This window comes from Sturnira hondurensis, unplaced genomic scaffold, assembly GCF_014824575.4.
Source record: "Sturnira hondurensis isolate 20B ecotype Veracruz unplaced genomic scaffold, ASM1482457v3 Scaffold0016284, whole genome shotgun sequence".
Taxonomy (NCBI): Eukaryota; Metazoa; Chordata; class Mammalia; order Chiroptera; family Phyllostomidae; genus Sturnira; species Sturnira hondurensis.
In genome coordinates, this window is record NW_028088915.1 from 1,494,319 (window position 1) to 1,516,710 (window position 22,392).

Sequence of the window (22,392 nt, forward strand, 5' to 3'; positions counted from 1 at the left end):
TTCATGGGTGTCCAACCTTCTGGTGTCTCTGGGCCACACTGGAAGAAAAAGGGTTATCTTGGGCCACACATTAAATACAGAAACACTAATGAAAACTGGTGAACAACAAAAAAGGTTTTAAGTAAATTTACAATTTTGTGTTGGGCTGCATTCATAGCCATCCTGGGCCGCATGCAGCCCACGGGTCTTGGGTTGGACACCCTAGGAATATCACCTTCAGAAAAATATCCTCCCTGGACATCATTTCTAAAATTGGGAACTGTCCTCCATAATACTAATTCTTTCCTTCTCCCTTTATTTTTCTCTTTAACATTTATTATTTTACATGCTAAATAATTTACTTATTTTGTGTGTGTGTTTCCTCACTAGAATGTAATTTCTTTGAGGATTTTTTAAAAATCTGCTTTATTCACTGCTGTTTCTCCAGAACCCACAATAGTGCACAGAGTATATTAGTATGTGTGCAGTAAGTGGTGGCTGAATGAATGACCAAATGGATGTAATGACTGCTTTGTAATAAATAGGTTGGTTTAAAGACTGGCTGAGATTGTCCCTTCAAATGTTAAATGTCCTTTTATTTGAGAAATCTGGGAGAGAAGAGTTGGAAGGTATCTTACCATAAAAGATACCCATATTTGGCAAAATAGAAACCTGGCAACTCCATGTGGACTTCTCTCTCCAATGCCTATCCACCTCCCCCTTTAAAATAATTTCCTGGTCTAGAAAGTCCAAAAGTCTGGGCCAGTGATATAGATGACTTAAGAAATGTGACAGTATGCCCTGGCTGATGTAGCTCAATGGATTGAGCGCGGTCCTGCGAACCAAAGGATCGCAGTTCGATTGCCAGTCGGGGCATATGCCTGGGTTGCAGGCCAGTTCCCAGCATGGGATGCACAAGAGGCAACCATACATTGATATTAAAAAAAAAAAGTGACATTAAAGAAAAGGAGAAATATAAGACAAAAGTTAGTAGAAAATGCATACTTTAGGGAGGTTTTTAAAAAATACTTTATCTGGTTTGTAAAAGATATTTGTGTTGGGTAAAAGACCTTCTACCTAATGTATTCAAGCTTGTAATTAATTTGTGGTTTAATCTCAGGAGTTTGGCATAATAACAAATCACTAAAAATATGACCTATGTATACCTTAATAATTTAACATAAGATGTAATTTTGTATTCATTTGTTAGTCTTTTACTGAGAGAGGAGCAGGGTTCTGAGGCTGGTGATTGAGATTCCATTATGCCTTTTGTATATAAACTGAACTCATATTGCATGACCTGCCTTTTTATAGTTTTGGCTTCTTTAAAGTGGAATGAGAACTTTAGACACATGCAGAGCAGTATAAGGCTAGAAACTTTTTAGTTTATCAGGATTTCCTCAAATGTTTTTGGTCTGAGTTTAGTTTATATATTCTTCATTAACTGCCTAGTCCTAATGGCCAACTCTGCCATTTCTAGAAAAGTAATAAAAAATTCTGCATGTATGACTGTTGAATAAAACCAGTGGAAATGATAGCCTTGCTGAAATCTAAAGTGTTTATTAATCTTTACACTTGAAGCATGCAGTTATTGCCATTTGGAAAGCTGTACACTAATGCATAGTCAAGTAATCATGGCTTTAGTTTCAGATTTGCCAGTGTATTATTTTATAGATTCAGTGTTTAAAATAAGGATAGTAGTAGGCAGTTCCTCATAGGATAGTAGTAGGCAGTTCCTCATAAGAGGATTATGTTGATATTTGTGTGGTTCGCAGGCCCGAGCTCAATCCACTGAGCTACACCAGCCAGGGTGGATTATGTTGATATTTGTGAAGTGCTTTGGATTCTTCAATGTAGTCACTTAAACATAAACATACTTATTATGTTTACTCTGCAGAGAACGATATTAATAATGGATTATATTGTTTCTTTGAGCTTAATGATGTTTTCAATAAGGAGGAAAGGGTATGTAAAACTATGCATTTTCATGCATTTATCTATTTCTTTATGTAGAGCGATATTTTATGTGGCTTACAAAATATCGAAGCCTATTCATATCTTTCAAAACTTTAAATTTTATGTGGTTTGAGATCTTACTCAAAATATATGATAGACTTCTCAATGTTGTTCTCTCAAAAACACAAAACTTTTCTTCTCCTTGTCCTCTCCTGACCTCTGCTGGCGAGGTGTAGCTGTGCGTCTCTGGTCAGTTTGATCTTCTGTCAGGCATCCTAACACCCAAATAGGAGACAAAAAGGGCATCTGAAGACTTAACTTTCATTAAAGTTCTAAGATTTCTTATTCTAGAAGAGCAGGCTATTTGATATCCATCCATGCATTGTGTGTGTTTAGCCTTTACTATCTGGATTATTAATCATGTTAATAGTGGGAGGAGCCTTGGGCCACATAGAAGAGAAATTAATACTTTGTGGGTAATCAACAGTTGCTAGGTGCTTATAGGTCTTGCATATGATTAAAATATAGTCTCAGGGACTTCCGCCAAGGTGGAGGCATAGGTGGAAACACTGTGCCTTCTCCCACAACCAAGTTTGAATACAACAAAGGTTTGGAGAACAAAGACACAGCCAAAGAACAGAAAATTGAATTATACGGAAGTCCGACAACAACTAACCGTTCAACTTGGACGGTAAGAGGGGCGGAGCCAGCAGCGGAGCAGGGTCCGGCAGGATAGATCCCCCGACCTAGGCGCGCAAGTGGCCTGGACTCAGTCAGGGTGTGGGGCAGACTGACCATGGTCGCACGTTCGCCCACAGTGAGACGGACCGCGCGGGCCCCAGGGGGCTAGGGCTGACGGTGGTGGCACACTCGAGTGCAGTGGGACAAAACTCGCGAGCCCTGGTGACGGTGGCAGCTGCCGCACCGGTGGGGGCCACGGCAGGAGGCAGCAGATGGGATGCCATTGTTCCTTGTTGACCCAGCCCCCACATACAGTGTCACAACCCAGTGACTGAGTTGCCCTGCTCTGGTGAAGACCTAGGGCTCCGATCCTGGTATGTAACAGGCACGAACAGCCCAAAAGATGGCGCGAGAAGAACTCAAAGTCCCAGAGCCGATAACTCTAAGCAACCGAGAAATTGCCAGCCTCTCAGAAGCACAGTTCAAGACACTGTTTATCAGGATGCTCACAGAACTGGTTGATTATAGTCACAAATTAGAGGAACATAGGAAGGCTAAACTAATTGAAATGAAGGGAGATGTCCAGGAAACCAATAGCGATGGAAAGGAAACTGGGACTCAAATCAATGGAATGGACCAAAAGGAAGAACAAAACATCCCACCAGAAAAGAATCAAGAAAAGAGAATTCAAAAAAATGAGGAGAGGCTTAGGAACCTCCAGGACATCTTTAAACGTTCCAACATCCGGATTATAGGGGTACCAGAAAGGGGAAAGAAACAGCCACGAGTGGAACACTTATTTGAACAAATAATAAAGGAGAACTTCCCCAGTCTGGCAAAGGAAATAGACTTCCAGGAAATCCAGGAAACTCAGAGAGTCCCAAAGAAGTTGGACCCAAGAAGGAACACACCAAGGCACATCATAATTACATTAGCCAAGATGAAAATGAAGGAGAGAATCCTAGAAGCAGCAAGAGATAAGGGGACAGTCACCTACAAAGGAGTACCCATCAGACTGTCAGCGGATTTCTCAAAAGAGACCTTACAGGCAAGAAGGGGCTGGAAAGAAGTATTCCAAGTCATGAAATCCAAAGACCTACAGCCAAGATTGCTCTATCCAGCAAAACTTTCATTTAGAATGGAAGGACAGATAAAGTGCTTCTCAGATAAGGTCAAGTTCAAGGAGTTCATCATCACCAAGCCCTTATTATATGAAATGCTAAAGGGACTTACATAAGAAAAAAGATGAAAAATATGAACAGTGAAAGGACAGCAAACACATAGGTATTAACAACCACACCTAAAACAAAAGCAAACCAAGAGGACAGCTAGATTAGAAGTGGAACCATAGAATTGAAGAACACATGGAGGGTTAGCAACAGGGGAGTGGGAGGAGGAGAAGAGGGGAGAAGGTACAGAAAATAGCATAGACAGTAGTTAGAAAATAGATAGGGGGGAGGGCGAGAATAGTGGGGGAAATATAGAATCTAAAGAACTTGAGACACGTGGTTATAAACTAAGGGGGGAGAATGGTGGGGGAGGGAGTGTGCGGGTGGAGGGGAATGAAGGGGGGGGGAATAGAACAACTGTAATGGTATAATGAATAAAATATATTTTAAAAAATAAATAAAATAAAATATAGTCTCAGGCCACTGGAGGTTGAGAAGTGACATAGAACCTATTTGTTCCAGCTTTAGTCCTTACACCTTACTTGCCCAAATAGGAGGGGGCAATCATGACCCAGAGAGACATCGATTTAGGATAATGGCATATCAGATTGCACACTTACTTCAAATGTAAGTTTAGTCCTTTGCTGAAAACAGCCCTTGTGGTAGGGGAAGAATACAACAATGTACCATTTTTTTTGTGGTCAGTAGAGATAGTGGTAAAGTACTAGAGAATATAGGATGGAGATTAAAGATCTCTGCATCATTTTTCTTTTGCTATATATTGTTCTAATATCCTCAGGCTGTAACAGGGCGCAGCCAAGAAGGGGCCCCAAAAAGGGATTTGGAATGGGGCCCAGAACTCAAGGTGTCCCGGAAGTATTAGAAAGACATATAAGATGTCCTCACTCCTTCCCCCTCAGGTGTGAGTTGGGGGAAGGGACAAATGGAGCAGGGCCATTGAGAACTGTTTTGCATAGTAACAGCTTTGCAGCTAACTTCTAGCATGGTCATTTAACATATCTATAACCTTTAACTGGTTATACAGATATGTTGAATAGCTATGGCCATGCTTTGAGCCAGAGAGAAGGCAGTGACTTCCACCATAGATGCAACTGGGAGGCAGGTCCCCCATTTATAGTGCCTGTGTGAAAACTTGGAGATGATGGGCTCCATGCCATGGGGCCATGCCTGCCCAGACTCATGATGGCAGCCCAGTAAAGCTGGAAGAATACAGGAGTGCTGGCAAGTGTAGCCAACTGTGGGAGGAGTCAGAAATGCGGCTGTAGAGGAAGATTGGCGTGGGGATTAAACCCAGACTCAGCAGTCATTGAGAGAGACTCTTGGCTTTGGCAGAATGGAGACCCCCTTGAAACTCTGCTGGAGAGGACCATGTGGCTGTGGCAGTGCATGTGGCAGTGCAGGGGGAGAGACACGTGCTTCTGGCAGAGTGGGGACCCCTGCAGCTTGGGTAGAAAGAATCACCATGTGGCTTTAGCAGAGAACCTCCACTCAGCTTTGGCAGAGTGGTGACCCGCCCCCACTGCTCCGAGCAGCTTTGGAGGAGAGGAGAGATCCACATGGTTTGGCTAGAGTAAAGACCCCCACAGCTCTGGTAGAAAGAAGAACCATGCGGTTTTGGCCAGAGTGGGGACCCCTGCAGCTTTGGTAGAAGAGGACCACGCAGCTTTGGGGTGCTCCCTTTGGCCGTGTGGCCTGGGAAGCAGGAGAGACTTTGCCTGGAAGGGTAAAAGGACGTTTGCCAGTAGACTATGAGAAGGAGCCACGTGGCTTTGGATTAGAGATCCTGCCTGGATGGTGACATAGCTGGTGGTGCCAGCAGCCTAAAACACAGACGTTTGCTTCTTTTCTGGAGTTACAGTACCCCGAATTAGGGCAGGGGGAGAAGGAAGCACTGTGGGTGTCTGAGGGTATCCAAAAAGGACTTTGCTATTCTAATGAAGATGTTAGGCCACTACTTTAAGTCTGTATAGCATTAAATAAACATTTCCTTTCCTTTTCACAAATCTCTGGCATTGAGGGACATCTTTCCTATCTGGCTACGGCCAATTGAGCTCAGTAGGGGGTCCTTTCCATAATAGTATGTCGTGACCCCCCCCCACCCTGTATGTGTGCCCTTTTGTTCTGTAACAAGGGGAGTAGAATTTTCTTATACCATGATCTCCTATATGATTTTAAAAATTGCCATGGTGAGCACATCTGGTACCCAGATCTTAGTTTTTCAATACTATTCCCTGTTAAAAAGAAACACGATTTCTTTCTTTTTTTTTAAGGTTTTATTTATTTATTTATCTTAGAGAGAGGGGAAAGGAGAAAGAGAGGGAGGGAAACATCAATGTGTGGTTGCTCTCATGTGTCCCCTACTGGGGACCTGGCCTGCAACCCAGGCATGTGCCCTGACTGGGAATCGAACCGGCAACTCTTTGCTTCACAGACCCCTGCTCAATCCACTGAGCCACACCAGCCAGGGCGAAACACTATTTCTTAAAGAAATGGCTGGTGTAGGTCTAAGTAGAAAGTGTATAAAATGAGCCTGAATTGTTTGTTCCAGATAGGGCATGTCTAAAGCATCCACCAGAAGGGAGAAATCTTCAACCAAATAAGAGAGGATCAGCTAAATTTGGGACAATTTTAACTTGAAAAAGAGTGATGGTAAGCCCCGGCTGGTGTAGTTCAGTGGATTGAGCGCAGGCCTGTGAACCAGACGATCATGGTTCAATTCCCAGTCAGGGCACATGCCTGGGTTGCAGGCCGGTTCCTTGCAGGCTAACTACCAGCAGGGGATGCACAAAAGGCAACCATACATTGATGTTTCTCTCCCTCTCTCTTTCCCCTCTAAAGATAAATAAATAAATAAATAAATAAATAAATAAATAAAATAAAAGAGTGATGGTAGTAATGGATTTTAACACATTGATAAAATAATCCTTTGTGCCATAGTGATATTAAAAAGTGTGGAGGAGCTAGAATAGAAAAACATCAGTTAGTTATACAGAAGGAATCATAGAATTAAAAGAAAGACCAAACATTATTTTACCACCATCAGAATCAGAATTGATTCAGACAAGGATTTTCAGTGGATAATAAGAACACTGAGTGCAGTTGTTAAGGAACAGATTATCTACATTGTCTCAAAGCACATCACACATATTACTTACCAGTTACAACAGTCAAGTTCTCTATTAGTGACTGGAGAAATCAGGCAAATACCACTTAACCAAAGGGTCAAGTGTTACATTATTGATGATGGTACAAATCAACATGATATGTCTCTGGATATGATGTCATGTGAAGGACACATCTCCTGTGTCATATTCCTGCCAAAATATAGGGTAAATGACCAGAAAAATCTAGATAACGTGGCCTGGACTTTTCAGATATGTCAGTTTCATGACAGAAAAGGGACAGGGGACTGTTCTAGAGTGAAGCGAAGTAAAGAGCTATGCCAATAAAGATAAGGCATGATTATGATTGGATTCTGAATCTCCCTTCCCATCCATCCCAAAGACAAACAGCTATAAAGAACACTTTTGGGACAAATGGGGAATTTGGTATGTGAATTGTTTATTAGGTAATAATAAAGGTAATTATAAACCAATTTTAATTTGGAGGGTGTGGTAGTGATACACTGATTATATGTGGTAAAGTGGTTTTTTTTCCTGAGGTGATACATACTAGAAAGATTTGGAGATGAAGTGTTCATGATGTCTGTGATTTTCTAATAGATCAGTCAAAATAAACCTACCCCAATATAGTAGATTAAATCAGGAAAAATGTAACAATTAGTGGATTTTGGTGAAGCATATATAAGTGTATAGTACACTGTTCTTCCAAGTTTTCTGTAGGTTTGAAATATTTCAAAAAAAATTGGGAAAAATAAAAGTAAGATGTCTGTATGAAGTCAACAGAGTTATTTTATATCATTTTTGTATAGACATCTAACATCAGTAGTGTTGCCAACATGATGGAATGAAAGATTTCTGTCATTACACTGCATAACAGATACTGTTACAATTCACTTCTGGTCAGTTCTATATTACAGTGATTAAACTGCTGTGAAAATTATGTATGATTTTGGCCCTGGCTGGTGGCTCAGTTGGTTGGAGTGTAATCCCATGCACCAAAAGGTTGTGTGTTTGGTCCCCTGGCAGGACACATACTTAGCTTGTGGGTTCCATCCCTGGTTGGAATGCAAATGGGAGGCAACCAAGCAGTGTTTCTCTCTCACATCACATCTCTCTCTCTCTCATCAATAAACATATCCTCGGGTGAGGTTTTAAAAAGTATTTATGATTTTGATATGTCCATGGGTATTCATTTTCCATATCCCCTCTATTTCTAGGACCACAGAATGCTATTAGTTGCTACATAGTGCTTGTTGTCTTTTCTCATGTAAATTATATTTAACTTTAAAGTGTTTATTTAGTGTTTCATATATACCAATCTTTGTTTTAGGTGATGAAAGAAGGAAAGGAATATACGATATGGTTCCTGTACTCAAGGGGTTCGCACTTTAATATTACTAATGTGTGTTGGACATTTCAGACAGCTAAAACACAGGTCTTAGGTGCTATAGCAGTAATCATAACAGTTCTTATTTTATAGAGAAGGAAACTAAGATACTTGCCCCCAGATGATACAGATAGGAAAAGACAGAATTCAGATTTGACCCAGGACAACTGGGTCCTTAGTTCCTGCCATGAAATGCTAAGGAAACCAGTTCATTTTGCTTGGAACCTGGAGACATTTGGGAAAGGTTCCAAACCTTGGACATATGGCTGGTCATGAGAGGATACATAGGGTTTTGCCATCAGTGATGAGGCAGACCATTACAGGCAGGTGAATGGCAACATTGGTCAAAGAGGCATGCAAATATATTATATATTGAGAATGACAAATAGTTCAAGGTGGCCAAATAATAAAAGTAGCAGGAAGATGAGTTGGGGCCATAGTGTGAAAATCCATCCATGTGGAAGTGTGACACTTTTTTTTGTAGATTATGAATGGGTGGTCATTGTAGGGTTTTAAATTCAGACACGTTTTAAAAATTGTGGTGGCAGTATGGAGGCCAACACAATTTTTTAAAGATGGGGCTACCCGTAAGGACTTACTGCTTTCATCTAGGAATTAGGATTGCCTGGGCTAGGGCAGAGGGCATGATGGAAACGAGAGACGTGGATGGGACCAGTGGAGTGCAGTTTGGATGTGGGAAGGAAGGTGAAATAGAGACTGAACACAACTTAAGGTTCTTATTTGTTTGACTTAGTGGGTAGTGGTGCTGTTAATTTAGGGTAGAGAAGAGAGGAGTAATAGCAATATGGTAAGGGAAATCGTTTTGGATATGTTGAGTTTCAAGTATTTACTGAAAGTGTAGGTTGAGATTCTAACTTGCTGTTATATTCTACCTTGTATTGGTGTTACTTAGTCCATGGCAAGATTATATTTCCTGTTTTTCTAGAGCACTTAATTTCTCATCTGTCCCATGGTTTTCAGTTACTGCTTACTTTAGAATAAATTCTGGAATAGTCGGCTTAGCACGTTTTGTGATAAAGTATATTTTATCCAGGAATTGTAGATTTATGAGTATGGAGGAGACATTCATACACATTCAAGTCTAGTGTACTTGAACTGACAGTATTGTGAAATTAATATTTAAACATGATTCAACTACAGATATATAATTGTAAAATCCAATAGCCTGTGAACTTTTTCCAAGGTGCACTATTTCTATTTTTTGCTGCAGGGGAAATAAAAGCATGCTTAATTGTTCTTAAAATTGTATGTGTGTTTTGTCCTTGCATGTGAAAATATGTAGCGCTTAAAATAATCTATATACATAATAAGAATTAGAATACAAAAGAGTGCCATTACAAAAAAAGAATAATTACTTCTTAAAGTGATTAATGGATCATTTATAGTCATAAAAATGAAAGATAGCAAAAGATAGGCTAGATCTCAGCAGGATTGTTCCTGGCAAAGTGTGTTATTATACTCTTGGGTTAGCTTGAATTATTTGGTACTTTCCTGTTGTTGGAGAAGAGAAGTATGCTTTGAAGAAGTTAGAGGAGGAAGTGCAGAGAACAAAAAAACACCAAATGGCAGCTTAGATCGATCTTAACTTTTCATAGCTTGGCCTTCTCTAAAGTCACATGTAGCAGAATCATTCATTAGATTTCAGTGCCCCACTGAGTGTTAAATTTAAACATATTTCTGAAACCATCTGCAGCACTTTATCACTAATAATCTAATGAAGACTATGCTTAGGCTTTTGAAATATGGAATTTATAACAATAACTTTTGCTCACAAGTGATCATCTTTTATTATGAAAAACCCAAAATTTTTATATTTAAGAAGTAATTAAGGAGTTTTTCTGTTTTTTGTTTTAAAGTATATTTTATTAATTATGCTATTACAGTTGTCCCAACTTTTCCCCCTTAGTCCACCTCTGCCCAGTGCTCCTCTTCCTTGTAGCAATCCTCCTGCCTTAGTTCATGTCCATGGGTCGTGCATATAAGTCTTTGGATTCTCTATTTCCTATACCATTCTTAACATCTCCCTGTCCATTTTGTACCTACCAATTATGCTTTTTAATGCCTGCACCTTTCCCCACGTTCTCCCCCTTCCTACAACCAGCTGATAACCTTCCATGTGATCTCCATTTCTATGATTCTGTTTCTGTTCTAGTTGTTTGCTTACTTTGTTTTTGTTTTTGTTTTTAGATTTATTTGTTGATAGTTGTGAGTTTTTTGTCATTTTGTTGTTTATAGTTTTGGTCTTCTTTTTCTTAAATAAGTCTCTTTAACATGTCATAATAATAAGGGTTGTTGATGATGAACTCCTTTAGGTTTACCGTCTCTGGGAAGCCCTTTTTCTGCCCTTCCATTCTAAATGATAGCTTTGCTGGATAGAGTAATTTTGGTTGTAGGTCCTTGCTTTTCATCACTTTGAATACTTCTTTCCAGCCCCTTCTTCCCTGTAAGGTCTCTTTTGAGAAATCAGGTAACAGTCTTATGGGACCTCCTTTGTAGGTAATTCTGCTTTTCTCTACCCACTTTTAAGATTCTTTCTTTATCTTTAACCTTTGGTATTTTAATTATGATTTGTCTTGGTATTGTCCTTTTTGTTTCCATCTTGTTTGGGACTCTCTGTGCTTCCTGGACTTGTATGTCTATTTCCTTCACCAAATAGGGAAGATTTCTTTCATTATTTTTTCAAATAAGTTTTCGATTTCTTGTTGTTCCTCTTTTCCTTCTGACACCCCTATGATTCAGATGGTGGCACTTTTGAAGATGTCCCAGAGTCTTCTTATTCTCTCCTCGTGTTTTTGAATTCTTGTTTCTTCATTCTGTTCTGGTTGACTGTTTATTTCTTCCTTTTGGTCCAAATAGTTTATTTGAACCCCAGCTTCCTTCCCTTATCTGTTGGTTCCCTGTGGGTTTTTCTTCATTTCACTTAGTGAAGCCTTCATTTCTTCCCTTACGCTTTTGCATACTCCATGAGTTCTCTGAGCACCCTTATCACCAGTGTTTTGAACTCTGCCTCTGATGGGTTGGCTATCTTCATTTTGTTTAGCTCTTTTTTATGGGTTTTTGTTCTGTTCTTTCATTTGGACCATTTTTCTTTGTTTCTTCAACCTTGCAGCCTCCCCGTGTTTGTTTCTGTTTATTAGATAGAGCTGCTTTGCCTCTCAGCCTTAGCATACTTGTTAAGTTGTATGGGATGGAGCCATAGGTAATTGCCAGGGTGAGGCAACCCGCTCCACCACTTTGTGGCTCCGTAAGTGGGGGAGGGAAACAAGAGGGGCCAGTGCTGCTGCCTTGCTGCCAGAGGCTCACTTGGCATTCACCCTACCTCCAGTCACTTTACCCACTTCCCATATGTGACTGGCACCCCTCTGGCTGTTGCCCTGGTGTTGGTTCCCAGAGTGGGTGGGTTTGCATACATTCTAGGACTGTGCAGGCCTTTTAAACAGACCTTCCTGAGAAACTGGCAATTTCTTCAGCTGCCCCAGCCCCCACTGGTTTAAAAAGCCTGAAGTTATGAGGCTTTATTTTCCAAGTACTGCAACCCCCGGCTGCTCATTCTGGCCTGGGGCTGGGATTGCTTGCTCCCAAGGTATCCCTCCCAATTTTTATACAACACATGTGAATGTGGGACCGTCTGTTCTGCTGTCTGCCTCGCCGCCTCTATATCTGCCTCCACATCTGCCTCCACATCATGTCTTATCCGCCCCGGCTCCCATCTCCGCCCCTCCTACCCATCTGGATGAATACGGCCTTTTTAAATCCCTGGTTGTTAGACTTCTACACATTTCAGTTTTCTGGCAATTCTTCTGAAGTGGGTGTTTTTGTTTTTAGGTTAGCAGTGATCCTTTTTATGGTTGTTCTAGGTGAAGCATGTCTACCTATGCCTTTATCTTGACCAGAAGTTCAAAGGTTTTAAGAATATTCCTGAAAATAAAGTTCTATAAGATTATTTTTGTTGGTGAGAATCTTTTCCTAAATTCAGGATTTTCTTTGGGATTTTATGCACTTTTTCTATCTAAAAATATTGATGGTGGGCATATGCCATCTGCCTGTTTGAGGCTGGATTATAAAGCCAGTCAATAAGGAGTGACTGCTTTCATCCAGGAGTATTATTGCTTGAACTAGAGCAAGGACCCGAGGGGAGCAAGAGATAATAAGTTGTGGGGCTGAAGGTGCAGGTCCTGAAACCAAGCTCCCGAGTTTCAGACTCCTCCTTCAAACATGAAGGTACTGGATAAGGGGATTTGGACAAGTCACTTAACCCTTTTATATCTCTGTGTCCTTATCTGTAAAATGGGGATGTTTACCTCGTAGGGTTGTAGTGAGCATACATTTTGAGCATAAAATGTATCCTCAGAATAATTTTCTTTCCTAGGTACTCTTCCATTTCCATTGCTTTTTATTCATATGCTTATTATACTTACAGAAACCTCCAGAAAAGAAAATGGGGGATTGAGAAAAATGAACGAAATAGAAGAAACTCACCTCATTTAGAAGAGAAAATTACGCTGTGTTTTGTTCTCATAAAAATGAAGTGATTAATTAAGTGCCTACTGTGTGCCCAGCAGTGTTCTGGGCAATGGGGAAGCAGCGAGCATCCCAGCCTTCCTGGAGCAGAGTGGTTAGGGGAGAATGTGGGCTAGGCATGCAGGCACCCCAGTGTTGAATCCTGGAAGGAGACAGACTTACTCACCTGGTCACTGGCAGAGGTCACCATAGACTTTTTGGCTGAGGAGGGTGTTTTTGTTTTTGTTTAGTTTTGCCTGAAAAATGTGCTTTCTGAGAGTTGCTGGGCTTCTAAGAAAAGGGACTGAGGTCTCTACACCTGGTTCTTTTTTACTAAATTTACTAGTCATCTAGTCACTCTACCACCTTAGACGTGACTAGGAGATTGGACAGCACGTCTAGTTTCTTAGGAAAACAATATCCCTCTTCTGGCCATCAAAGAAGTGAGGAAGAAGCACTTTCTGTACCACCTTGCCCATTCCCCAGCTTTGCCCCAAGTTCCAGTTTAGTGTGATGTATAAGACTGTTTTCATTCAGCCTCTTCTGATACTAAATTATTTCAGAACTACGTCTACCCATGCTTCTTAGCATATTCTTTCCCACACTACACTTGATAAAAACCCTGATAGCCCTTTAATCCTTATGTAGGGCCCATCTTCTCTGACATCCTTTGGTGTACTTGACTACTTCTTCCACCATGACCTTACTCTTACCCCTTCTGTCCCTGTGCTGTAGCACCTGTCACAGCAGATTCCCACCTAAGCATCCTTAGTAAATGGTGAGCTTTCTTTTTTGGCAGCAACTGTTACTTTGTACAGTTTTCCACCAGCATAGCAATAATTAAATATTAATCACTCCAAACACTCCACAAATCAATAAATAGCAAATTCTTGATTTAAGAATTCCAGCTCTGACACTGAAAACACTAAGATGCTAGAATTGAGTAAAATGGTGGGAGGGAGAAGAGAATGGAATTTTGAAGTTAGGTTTTTGTTGTTTCATCGAAGATATGTCAAAATATTTTAAAATTTCCTTTTGATTTAAAATTGTAGAATGTTCAGGGGTTTTAGTGATTAGTTTAAGCATGTTGGGGAAATTTAAACAATTTCTTTCTCTTTACCTATCCCACCGAAGTACCTCCTGTGTATCTTAACATGAACTATAAATACTATTGATACAACTCTAAAATTACTGATTCAATTTCTAAAAAGTTAGATAGGATATTTGCTATCTCATATATCACACCCCTTTTAGTAGATCATTTTAGGAGCGTTTTCTTTTATTTTTTTTTGTAATTCATAAGTAAAGAAGTCTTGAACAATAGTAACAATAAATTTCAATTTTATTTTAGCAAAAGCACCTGGAAATTGAAAGAACGACTAAATGGTTGAAAATGCTAAAAGGATGGGAAAAATACAAGAACACTGAAAAGGTAATGAAAAAATAATGCTACTTCTTGATGAAACTATACAAGTTCAGTGTGGGTTTTCTCAGTAAAAGTTTCTCTTTAATTATCACAGGATTACATTCATATTCTTTAAAAGAATTTTTTAGTTTAATTTAGTGGAATCCCTCAAATTAGGAGTCTTTCTGATATCACAGAATACCCAATTCAGATTGGTTTCAACAATTCAGGGAATGTATTGGGTAGTCCAGAAGTTGGCTGGCTGTGGAGTGATTGGATCCAGCTGTACGGTTATGTTGCCTGTGACAGTTTCTCTCTGCCCCTCTTCTGCCTTCTGCAGTGTCAGCTTCATCTCAAGGTTGGCTTCCCTTTGGGGTCATGTTTATTGCAGTAGTTTCAGGCTTCATATCCACATGTCACACAGCTCAGAAAGAGAGGACTGGCTTGTGAAATCTTTCTCTGAAACAGGAGCAATCCCTTTGTCCAGAGATCTCTAGCATCCTCTCCTTAAATCTTTTGTTGTATATTTAGTTTTGTGCTCAGTTTTAAACCAGTTAAAAAATATACATCTATTAAAAGCATCAGAAGAGTCTTTTTTAAATATTGGTTACCTGTGAAGTTTATGATGGTGAAAATTTCTAAAATGCTAATTTTGCCTGAAAGGTCAGATGTTGTCAGTGGCACCAAATACTATCAGATATTTTCCTGAAAGTGACAGGCTTCATTTATTTTTGAGAAAATGTTGAATACCTAAATCTGAATAACCATAGTTCACAAGTGGCAAACACAAGGACTGCAGGCTGAATTTGGCCCCCCACCTAGTTTTATCCAGCCTGGCACCTTGTTTCTGCCCATCGGAGTGCCGAGCTCTCGCTTCACTGATAAGGAGTAATTACGTTTACATAGTCCTGAAATTACATATGGTCCTTTGAAGGCAACCTCGAGGCTGATGTGGCCCCCAGTGAAAATGAGTTTGACACCCCTGCCATAGTTGTTTAGTCAGTCCTTTCAAGTAATAAGATGTTCCATGAAGGAAGGAGTTGATTTAGATTATGATTCAAACAGTTTTATTAGCACTTTTTCTTGAGGCCACCATTGTACTTGGATTACAGTAAAGTGCTCTGTGAGTGCTTCCCATGTCATCACTCAGAATATGGACAAGATATGCATGCAAGAGGTGAGATTTCATAAAATTTGTAATTTCTACTGCTTCATCTCAAGCAAGACTGACTTGTTTTCAACTCCGAGTGGCGGATACAGTGACCACTGGCATAATGCTGCTACCACCGTGATTTGTGTCACAGTACCAGTAGTTTTAGGACCACTGCTTTTCTGCTGTCAGTGCAAAAGTCGACAGAGTGAAGAAGGCAACTGACATTTTAGTATCGTTATGGGAACAGCTTTGACCTCATGGGCCATACTCCAAGAATGGCTGACATCTAAGTGTTGGTTTCCTGATAGTAAAATGGAGACAGTCAAACCCATTTCAGAGGGATGATAAGTGATCGAGTCATGTACATACTGCACTCAGCACACACCTTGCAGAGAGTAAGCATCAGCAAATGTTAGCTACTGCTGTGAGTTTTTTTAAGGAATTTTGGACAGTTTTTTTTTTAATGTAGGGAACATTACTTTAAAGTGTGTTGGTCATTTGAGGGAAATAAAATTCCTTCATCCAGTGCCAAGTGATCCCCACATTGATGGAGAATTGTAATAGGTTAGGAGGGTGCAGCCTCTCTGGCGTACCAAGAAAGAAGATAACACAGGTATAAAATAAGTTGTGCTAAAAATGGGGCAAAAAATTTTTAAGGAAAAAATATCTTCCATAGTCCTGCAGTAAGCACGACTGAGTTAATTAGTAGGATATCTATTTCCTCATACTTTTTTCCTATGTATTATTTTTCCTTTTTGCATAGATATAAATTGTGGTATGTCAGCATTTGCTGATAAGAATTCCAGTAAGTGAAACCAGTTCCTTAGATTCTAATGAATATTACATAGAAGCAGAATTGCTTAAGGTGGTTAGCAGAAGACTCTGGAGCCAGGCTATCCTAGGTTCAAATCCCAGCTCTGCCACTTTATTAGCTGTGCAACCTGAGGGAAGGTATTTTACCTTTTTCTGACTTCATTGGTTCATATGTAAAATGGAGATAATAATCTACCTCTCAGTTGTTTTGAGCATTAAATGTTAATTCATATAAAACACGTATAGTGCCTGACCCTTAGTATGTAGTCAGTAAGTGTTTCTTATTACAACATGAGAAAAGGGCTGTCCAGCTAAATAAAATGGGGAAAATCAGAGCTAAACATAGTTAAGCAATGTTTCTTTACTACATGACTTTTGAGAGTCTTTAATATTATTTATTATATGTGGTGGGAATTTTTAAGAGGGATCATAAATTGCATGAAACTTATTTAACTACAGATATCTTTTTGTCCTGGGGTATCTCATAATACTAATGTCACCTTTCTTTTTGAGCATCTTAAGTATCCTTCTTTAAAATGTATTAGACTCTTCTTTTATTTTCATTGGGAGTGAGTTGCTTGCTGATTTTATTATATGTGTGTTTTAGCATTAGGTTGGAAGTCAAGATGTTTTTAAGAGGAATCACTTCACAGTAGAATGTTAGTTACAATGCCTGTGCTCTTGTTTAATCTTTTGCTGTGTCTCTCAGATTGGCCTGAAGTTGACAACTGTACTTTACCTTCTGTCTTTGTGGAAAGATGCTCAAGTAATAATTACAGGATAAATTTTGGTGCATTGTACCTATGCTTTAATCTCACATTCAGTCTAATAAAATATTTGTAGAGATATATGGCTTAATGTTCTTGTCTAGTATGCATATATCTATGATAGTATGTAAGCCTCTATAAAACGAGCAATTCAACTAGGCTATTATTGTTCTGTACAGTGACTCTGACTAATTTAGTTACCAGTTAGAGAGATTTTAACAGAACTATTTCTTTGATATATAATTTTAAAGCACTTTCCCACAGCTATAATGCTGGAATTATTGGGTGATATATGTGGTCCAATTTGGTGTGAAACAGAGTGCACCTTCTAAAGGAATCATTGCTTTCAAATTATACCTAGTTTTAAATTGCATTGAAGGAAAAAAAATAGCATATATTTTTCTTACCTTCCAAGAAGAGCAGGTATAAGTTTTCCCTCCACAGACCCCTGACTTATGTAGCAGTAATACAAAAAAATTTTTACAGATATCTTGAAATAAAAACATAGCCCTCATAGAGAACATTTGGTATTTTAGGATACAGGCTTTGATGAAAACATTTCCATTAAGGCCATTTGTGTTACCTGCATGTTCTCACAGTTACTGCCCCCTGTGTATAGTAGTATATATTTTTAAAATATAGTCTATTAAATGAAGTTATCTCTGTTAAGTGGAGCCCATTATAATTTAACTAGTCACGATGTGCTTGTGTCTAAGCTAAGGTAAAGCCTGGAACCTACTACAGATAAACGTAGTTTTTTCTTGATAAAATAACTGATTGGACCTCTATTGGTCAAATAAATAATGGATTAATATTAGTTTCACTGATGGGAAATGAAGGCACCACGTTTAGAAGTGAAATATTTGAGGTCACATGCTTGGTGGCAAGCAAGAGATCCTATGTCCAGACTTCAGGGCCTGTCCACTGTACCATTTTTTACACGAGCTTTTCCTTTTAGTCTTTATCAGTGAGAGGTTAGAGGGAGATAGAATGTACTTATAAGAGGCAGGAAGGCCTGTGGATGGATTGTTTTAGGTCCAACTCAGTAGCCTTGTGTATATTTAGAGGCAGAGATGAAGGAGCCAGTAGAGTGGGGATAATTAAAGAAAATGGGGAGACAGTAGGGAGGAGCACCAGCAGCTCCAAAAGTGAGCTTGTGTTTTGTGGTGTATGTTTGCAGTTGTGAAAGTTGAATAGAATTGAGTCCAACTTGCTGACAAGGTTACTAACTGCAGCCATGATTATGTGGACTGGCTCACTCACCACTGTTTCAGAATCACTCAGGTTTGAAAGAGTTATCAAAAACATTAGACGGGTTAATGGAATTGGTTTTTTTCTTTTAGTTGTTGGATTTTTACAGGTATCTGTGTGACTAAAGTAGATGGCTTGATTTTATTGACAAGTGAACAAAGATACTGAAAACAAAGGTAGATTTCAGTCTTATTTAGTTTTTCTTAATGATTTTATATATTATATTAATAAAATTGTGATAGAATTTTAAAGATGCATTTCAAATTAGAATATTAAAATATGTTGTTAAAATCCAACGTGTTCTATATCATGGTTGTTAAGACCATGGCATCTGAAGTCAGACTAACTGAATTTCAGTTCTTCCATGGTTTATTAAAATGACTTTGAGCTAGTTATGTAACCTCTCCTCATCTTAATTTTCTCATCCATAAAATTGGGATGATAATAATAGTACCTACCCCTTTAGGAATGTAATAATATTACAGGGAATAAATTGATCTAGAACCAACATTACATTGGTTGACTCAGAAAATGTTAGCATGACTGGTACTATTAATATTGGTACTACTCTTTGATTCATCATTATCCTCACTCTCATGCCCACCTTCATTTCCCTTTCCTGGCAAATCCCTATGTATCCTTCAGTGGAGTTTATTGTCTTGTCCGAATGAAGTCTTTCCTAATTCTCATGCAGAATTCATTCCTCTCTCCCTCCCTTATAGTATTTTTAACAACAGTCTCATGATGAGAGGCACTCTGTTGGACCAAAAAAAAAATGACCACCACAGCAGATTCACTGCCCTCATCCTCAGCACCTTTATCCCTAAACTCTTTCTGGTTTCCCCTTGGAATCTCATGTGTCCTGTACATAAGGACTAACTGACCCCTGATGTTATTTCTACAGATCTAGACAGTGTAGTGCCTACCATTTTCCTTTGACCATCCTCACCTATCTCCATCACGAGTCTATTTCCATCACGACTTTTCCCATCAGAGTCAGATGTTCAGCTCTGATAGCAGTCATTGTATGTGGCTTTATGGTATTATAAAGATTGTAAAAGATTGTCTGTTTATGTTGTAATTATCTGCTTACATAATTATCTTCCCTACTACACTGTGAGCTCCAGAGAACTTTTGCATGCTTGTAACCATAGGACATAATGTGTTGGCTACAAAGCAGGCAGTCATTACAGTTTCCTTTTTGAATGAATGAATGATATGTATGAGTTGGGATAATCAGCTATCATCTTCTGTGGATAAATTCTGCTGCATTAATAGAGCTGTTATATGGAGGAGGCAGTGCAATTTGGCAGAAATACCCTGAAGCAGGATTAAAAAGATGAATTCTTTGACATAGGCAAACCACTTCTCTGTACTTTGGTTCTCTGAGTTGTTACAGAAAATATGAGGTACTACTTTATCCATTGAACAGTTCTTAACAGATGTAAACTGAACTATTGTTCTGGAAAATTAGCAAATTTTATTACAACTGTTTTGCTTTGCTATAATTTTTCTTTGTTTTACAAATTTCTATGACAGTTGAAAATTTATAAGTAACCATAAGATAAGTAACCGTAAGTCAGCTTGTCGTGTAACAGGAAAAGTATTTGAAAAATAATAAGCATAATGAAAAAAATAATAAGCATAATTTAAAATTATTTTTAAGGTCTCATAATTTATGATTTTTTGTTTTTGAATTTTTATTGAATTTATTGGGGCGACCTTAGTTAATAAAATTATATAGGTTTCAGGTGTACAATTCTATAATACATCATCTGTATATTGTATTGTGTATCTACCACCCAAAGTCAAGTCTCCTTCCATCATCATTTATCTCTCCCTTCATTCTTTTGTACCTCCCCCAACTCCACTTTCCCTCTGGTAATCACCATACAGCTGTCTGTGTCTGTGAGGGTGTTTTGTTTTTGTTTTGCATAATCCTTTGCCTTTTTCACCCAGTCCCCCAGCCTCTTAGCCCCCTCCCCTAATAGCTACCATTCTGTTCTCTGTATCTGTAGTGTTTTTGTCTCAGACTTTTTGTACATGTTTTATTTCATTACCTCTCGCAGCTTGAATTTTAGATTTATCCATTATATTCTTTTTTAAATTTTAGATGTAATTTTACTTTCATTATTTTAATGCTTTAAAAAATATTTTCCTGTTCCATGTAAGTCCAGTTGAATAAAACAATGGATACTGTATACACAATGGTCTTGAAAGATAGTCTTTGTTTGTTTTTTTTTAATGCAAAATCAGTTGTTTTTTTACTAACTGGCAATAACTTATGTGTGCCATTTGAAAAGCTATTTAACATCTTTGTGATTTACTTTCAATATCTATAAAATTGGGGCAATAATATCTCATAGAGGTATTGATATAATTACATGAGATAAACATCTGTAAATAGCTTAAAATCATTTTCTGCACATAGTAAATGCTCAGTAGTTGATTTTAGTTGTTACTGTTAATGATGCTACTGATAATGTACCAATGTTTCTTTTCAGCCTTTTTAATATGTGCCTAAATGTTCATTTTAACCTTGGTGTAGCAATGGGACCATTAATTTTTTATTTCTACCTGAAATTTTTCTGTTATTTCTTCCCATCTTACCATGGCAATTTGATTTTTTTCCGAAATCTCAATTAAACTTTATGGATAATGGATAATAGACAGTAATTTATGTATAACTATTCAATGCAGAATTGAATGACAACAATAAAATGTCAAAAGTTTTTTCAAGTAATATACTTTAAGAAATACATATCAGAGCTCGTATTTTACTCACTGGAAACATTAGTTTAATGGAGATTCAAGCCCATCAAAGTTAATCTGTTTACCTGCCATCATATTCTACTTGACTATTAAAATTTCACTTTTTACATTTGCAATAATTTCCACATTTTCTGATATTTCTATCAGGTGCTTACAGTATAATTTTTACTCTAGAAACTTAGGAGATAATTTGCAGTAACTTTTAGTGGATGATATCTTTAAAAGCAGTTTAGTATGATTTTGAGGTGATTTTGACAGATGAAAGGCTTTCTTTAGGAAAATAAATCACTTGCTTTTTTTTACCACATTAAATTTGCAATTAATGGTGGTAAGTGTTTAGTGCATGGGAAGAAATGTTACAAGTAGCAGAGTCTAATTTACACAAAGCCTTTCTGTATATATTCTTCCATGTAGAGCTGTTGTATACATTAAACTTCTAAGATTTTAGTCACTATCTGCTGAAATTTTAAATTTGAGGCATATTATGTTTATACCAAAAGAACACAACTGAAATTATGTAATTGTCTAATTAAATCAGTTTCACAATATTCACTGTTTCACAGTAAAAGTTGTTCTATAGTATCACTCATTTTAAACTACATAATCTAAGTTTCACAAACCACATCATGTCTGACTTACTAAAGCTTTAGTTTCTAAAAATCTAAGTGGTGTAGTAACAGAAATTGAAGCTCTGCATATTCATAGTTCACCAAAATTTCAGTTATTAGAACTAAGATCTTATTTTCTCAGCCATTTATTAGAATGTACATATTATTTTCTTAGCCATTCTATTTAAATATTTTATTTTGATCATAAAGGTAATTATGCACCTATTCTTATCTTATTCCTTAAGGTTTCTGCTGTAATTGGTCTAATCATTTCCACCTCTGCTTTTAAGTTTCCAAGTTTTATTAGGCAAATTTTGTAATGACCTTAGAAGGTTTGTATGTTAGTTTTGAATAATTAGCCTTGAGGAAAAAGATGTAATTACTAGATAGAGAAGTATATTGAGTCTTAAGATTCTTAGAGCATTAGCAGTATATTTTCAAGGAACCAAAGAGTTGATAGTACTGATGTTTTATGGATGATTTCATTCAAAAGTAATGATTTTCCTTCTTGGTGTAAATGTATCACTATTTTTGACTGATCAGATAGGGTCAGTGTCATTAAGGACAGGACAAAGGTGTTCCTGAAGAAATTATTAAGAATTGAAAAGAAAAGTGGGAAGAGGGAGTGTGTGGGAGTGGGGCAAGAGCCTTTTAGGTGTGTGGATCAAAAGGAAGAGAGTATATACTAGTTAATTATATCAACAGGGAATGTTCACAACTTAAAGAAAGCAATGAGTATGCTTTCATGCCACTTAGGGAACACCTTTTTAATGATGGTATCAAAGTA

At 38.1% G+C, this 22,392-nt stretch overlaps 1 protein-coding gene across 4 annotated transcripts in view; it reads left to right on the top strand.

Annotated features, from left to right (window-relative positions):
- USP6NL (USP6 N-terminal like) overlaps positions 1 to 22,392 on the top strand; it is a 186,669-nt gene that overhangs the window by 124,669 nt on the left and 39,608 nt on the right. For all 4 annotated transcript variants that reach the window (XM_037065944.1, XM_037065945.1, XM_037065946.1 and 1 more), the window contains one exon: positions 14,188 to 14,268. In XM_037065944.1, the coding sequence (XP_036921839.1) occupies positions 14,188 to 14,268 (81 nt within the window). The remainder of the gene's footprint in view (positions 1 to 14,187; positions 14,269 to 22,392) is intronic.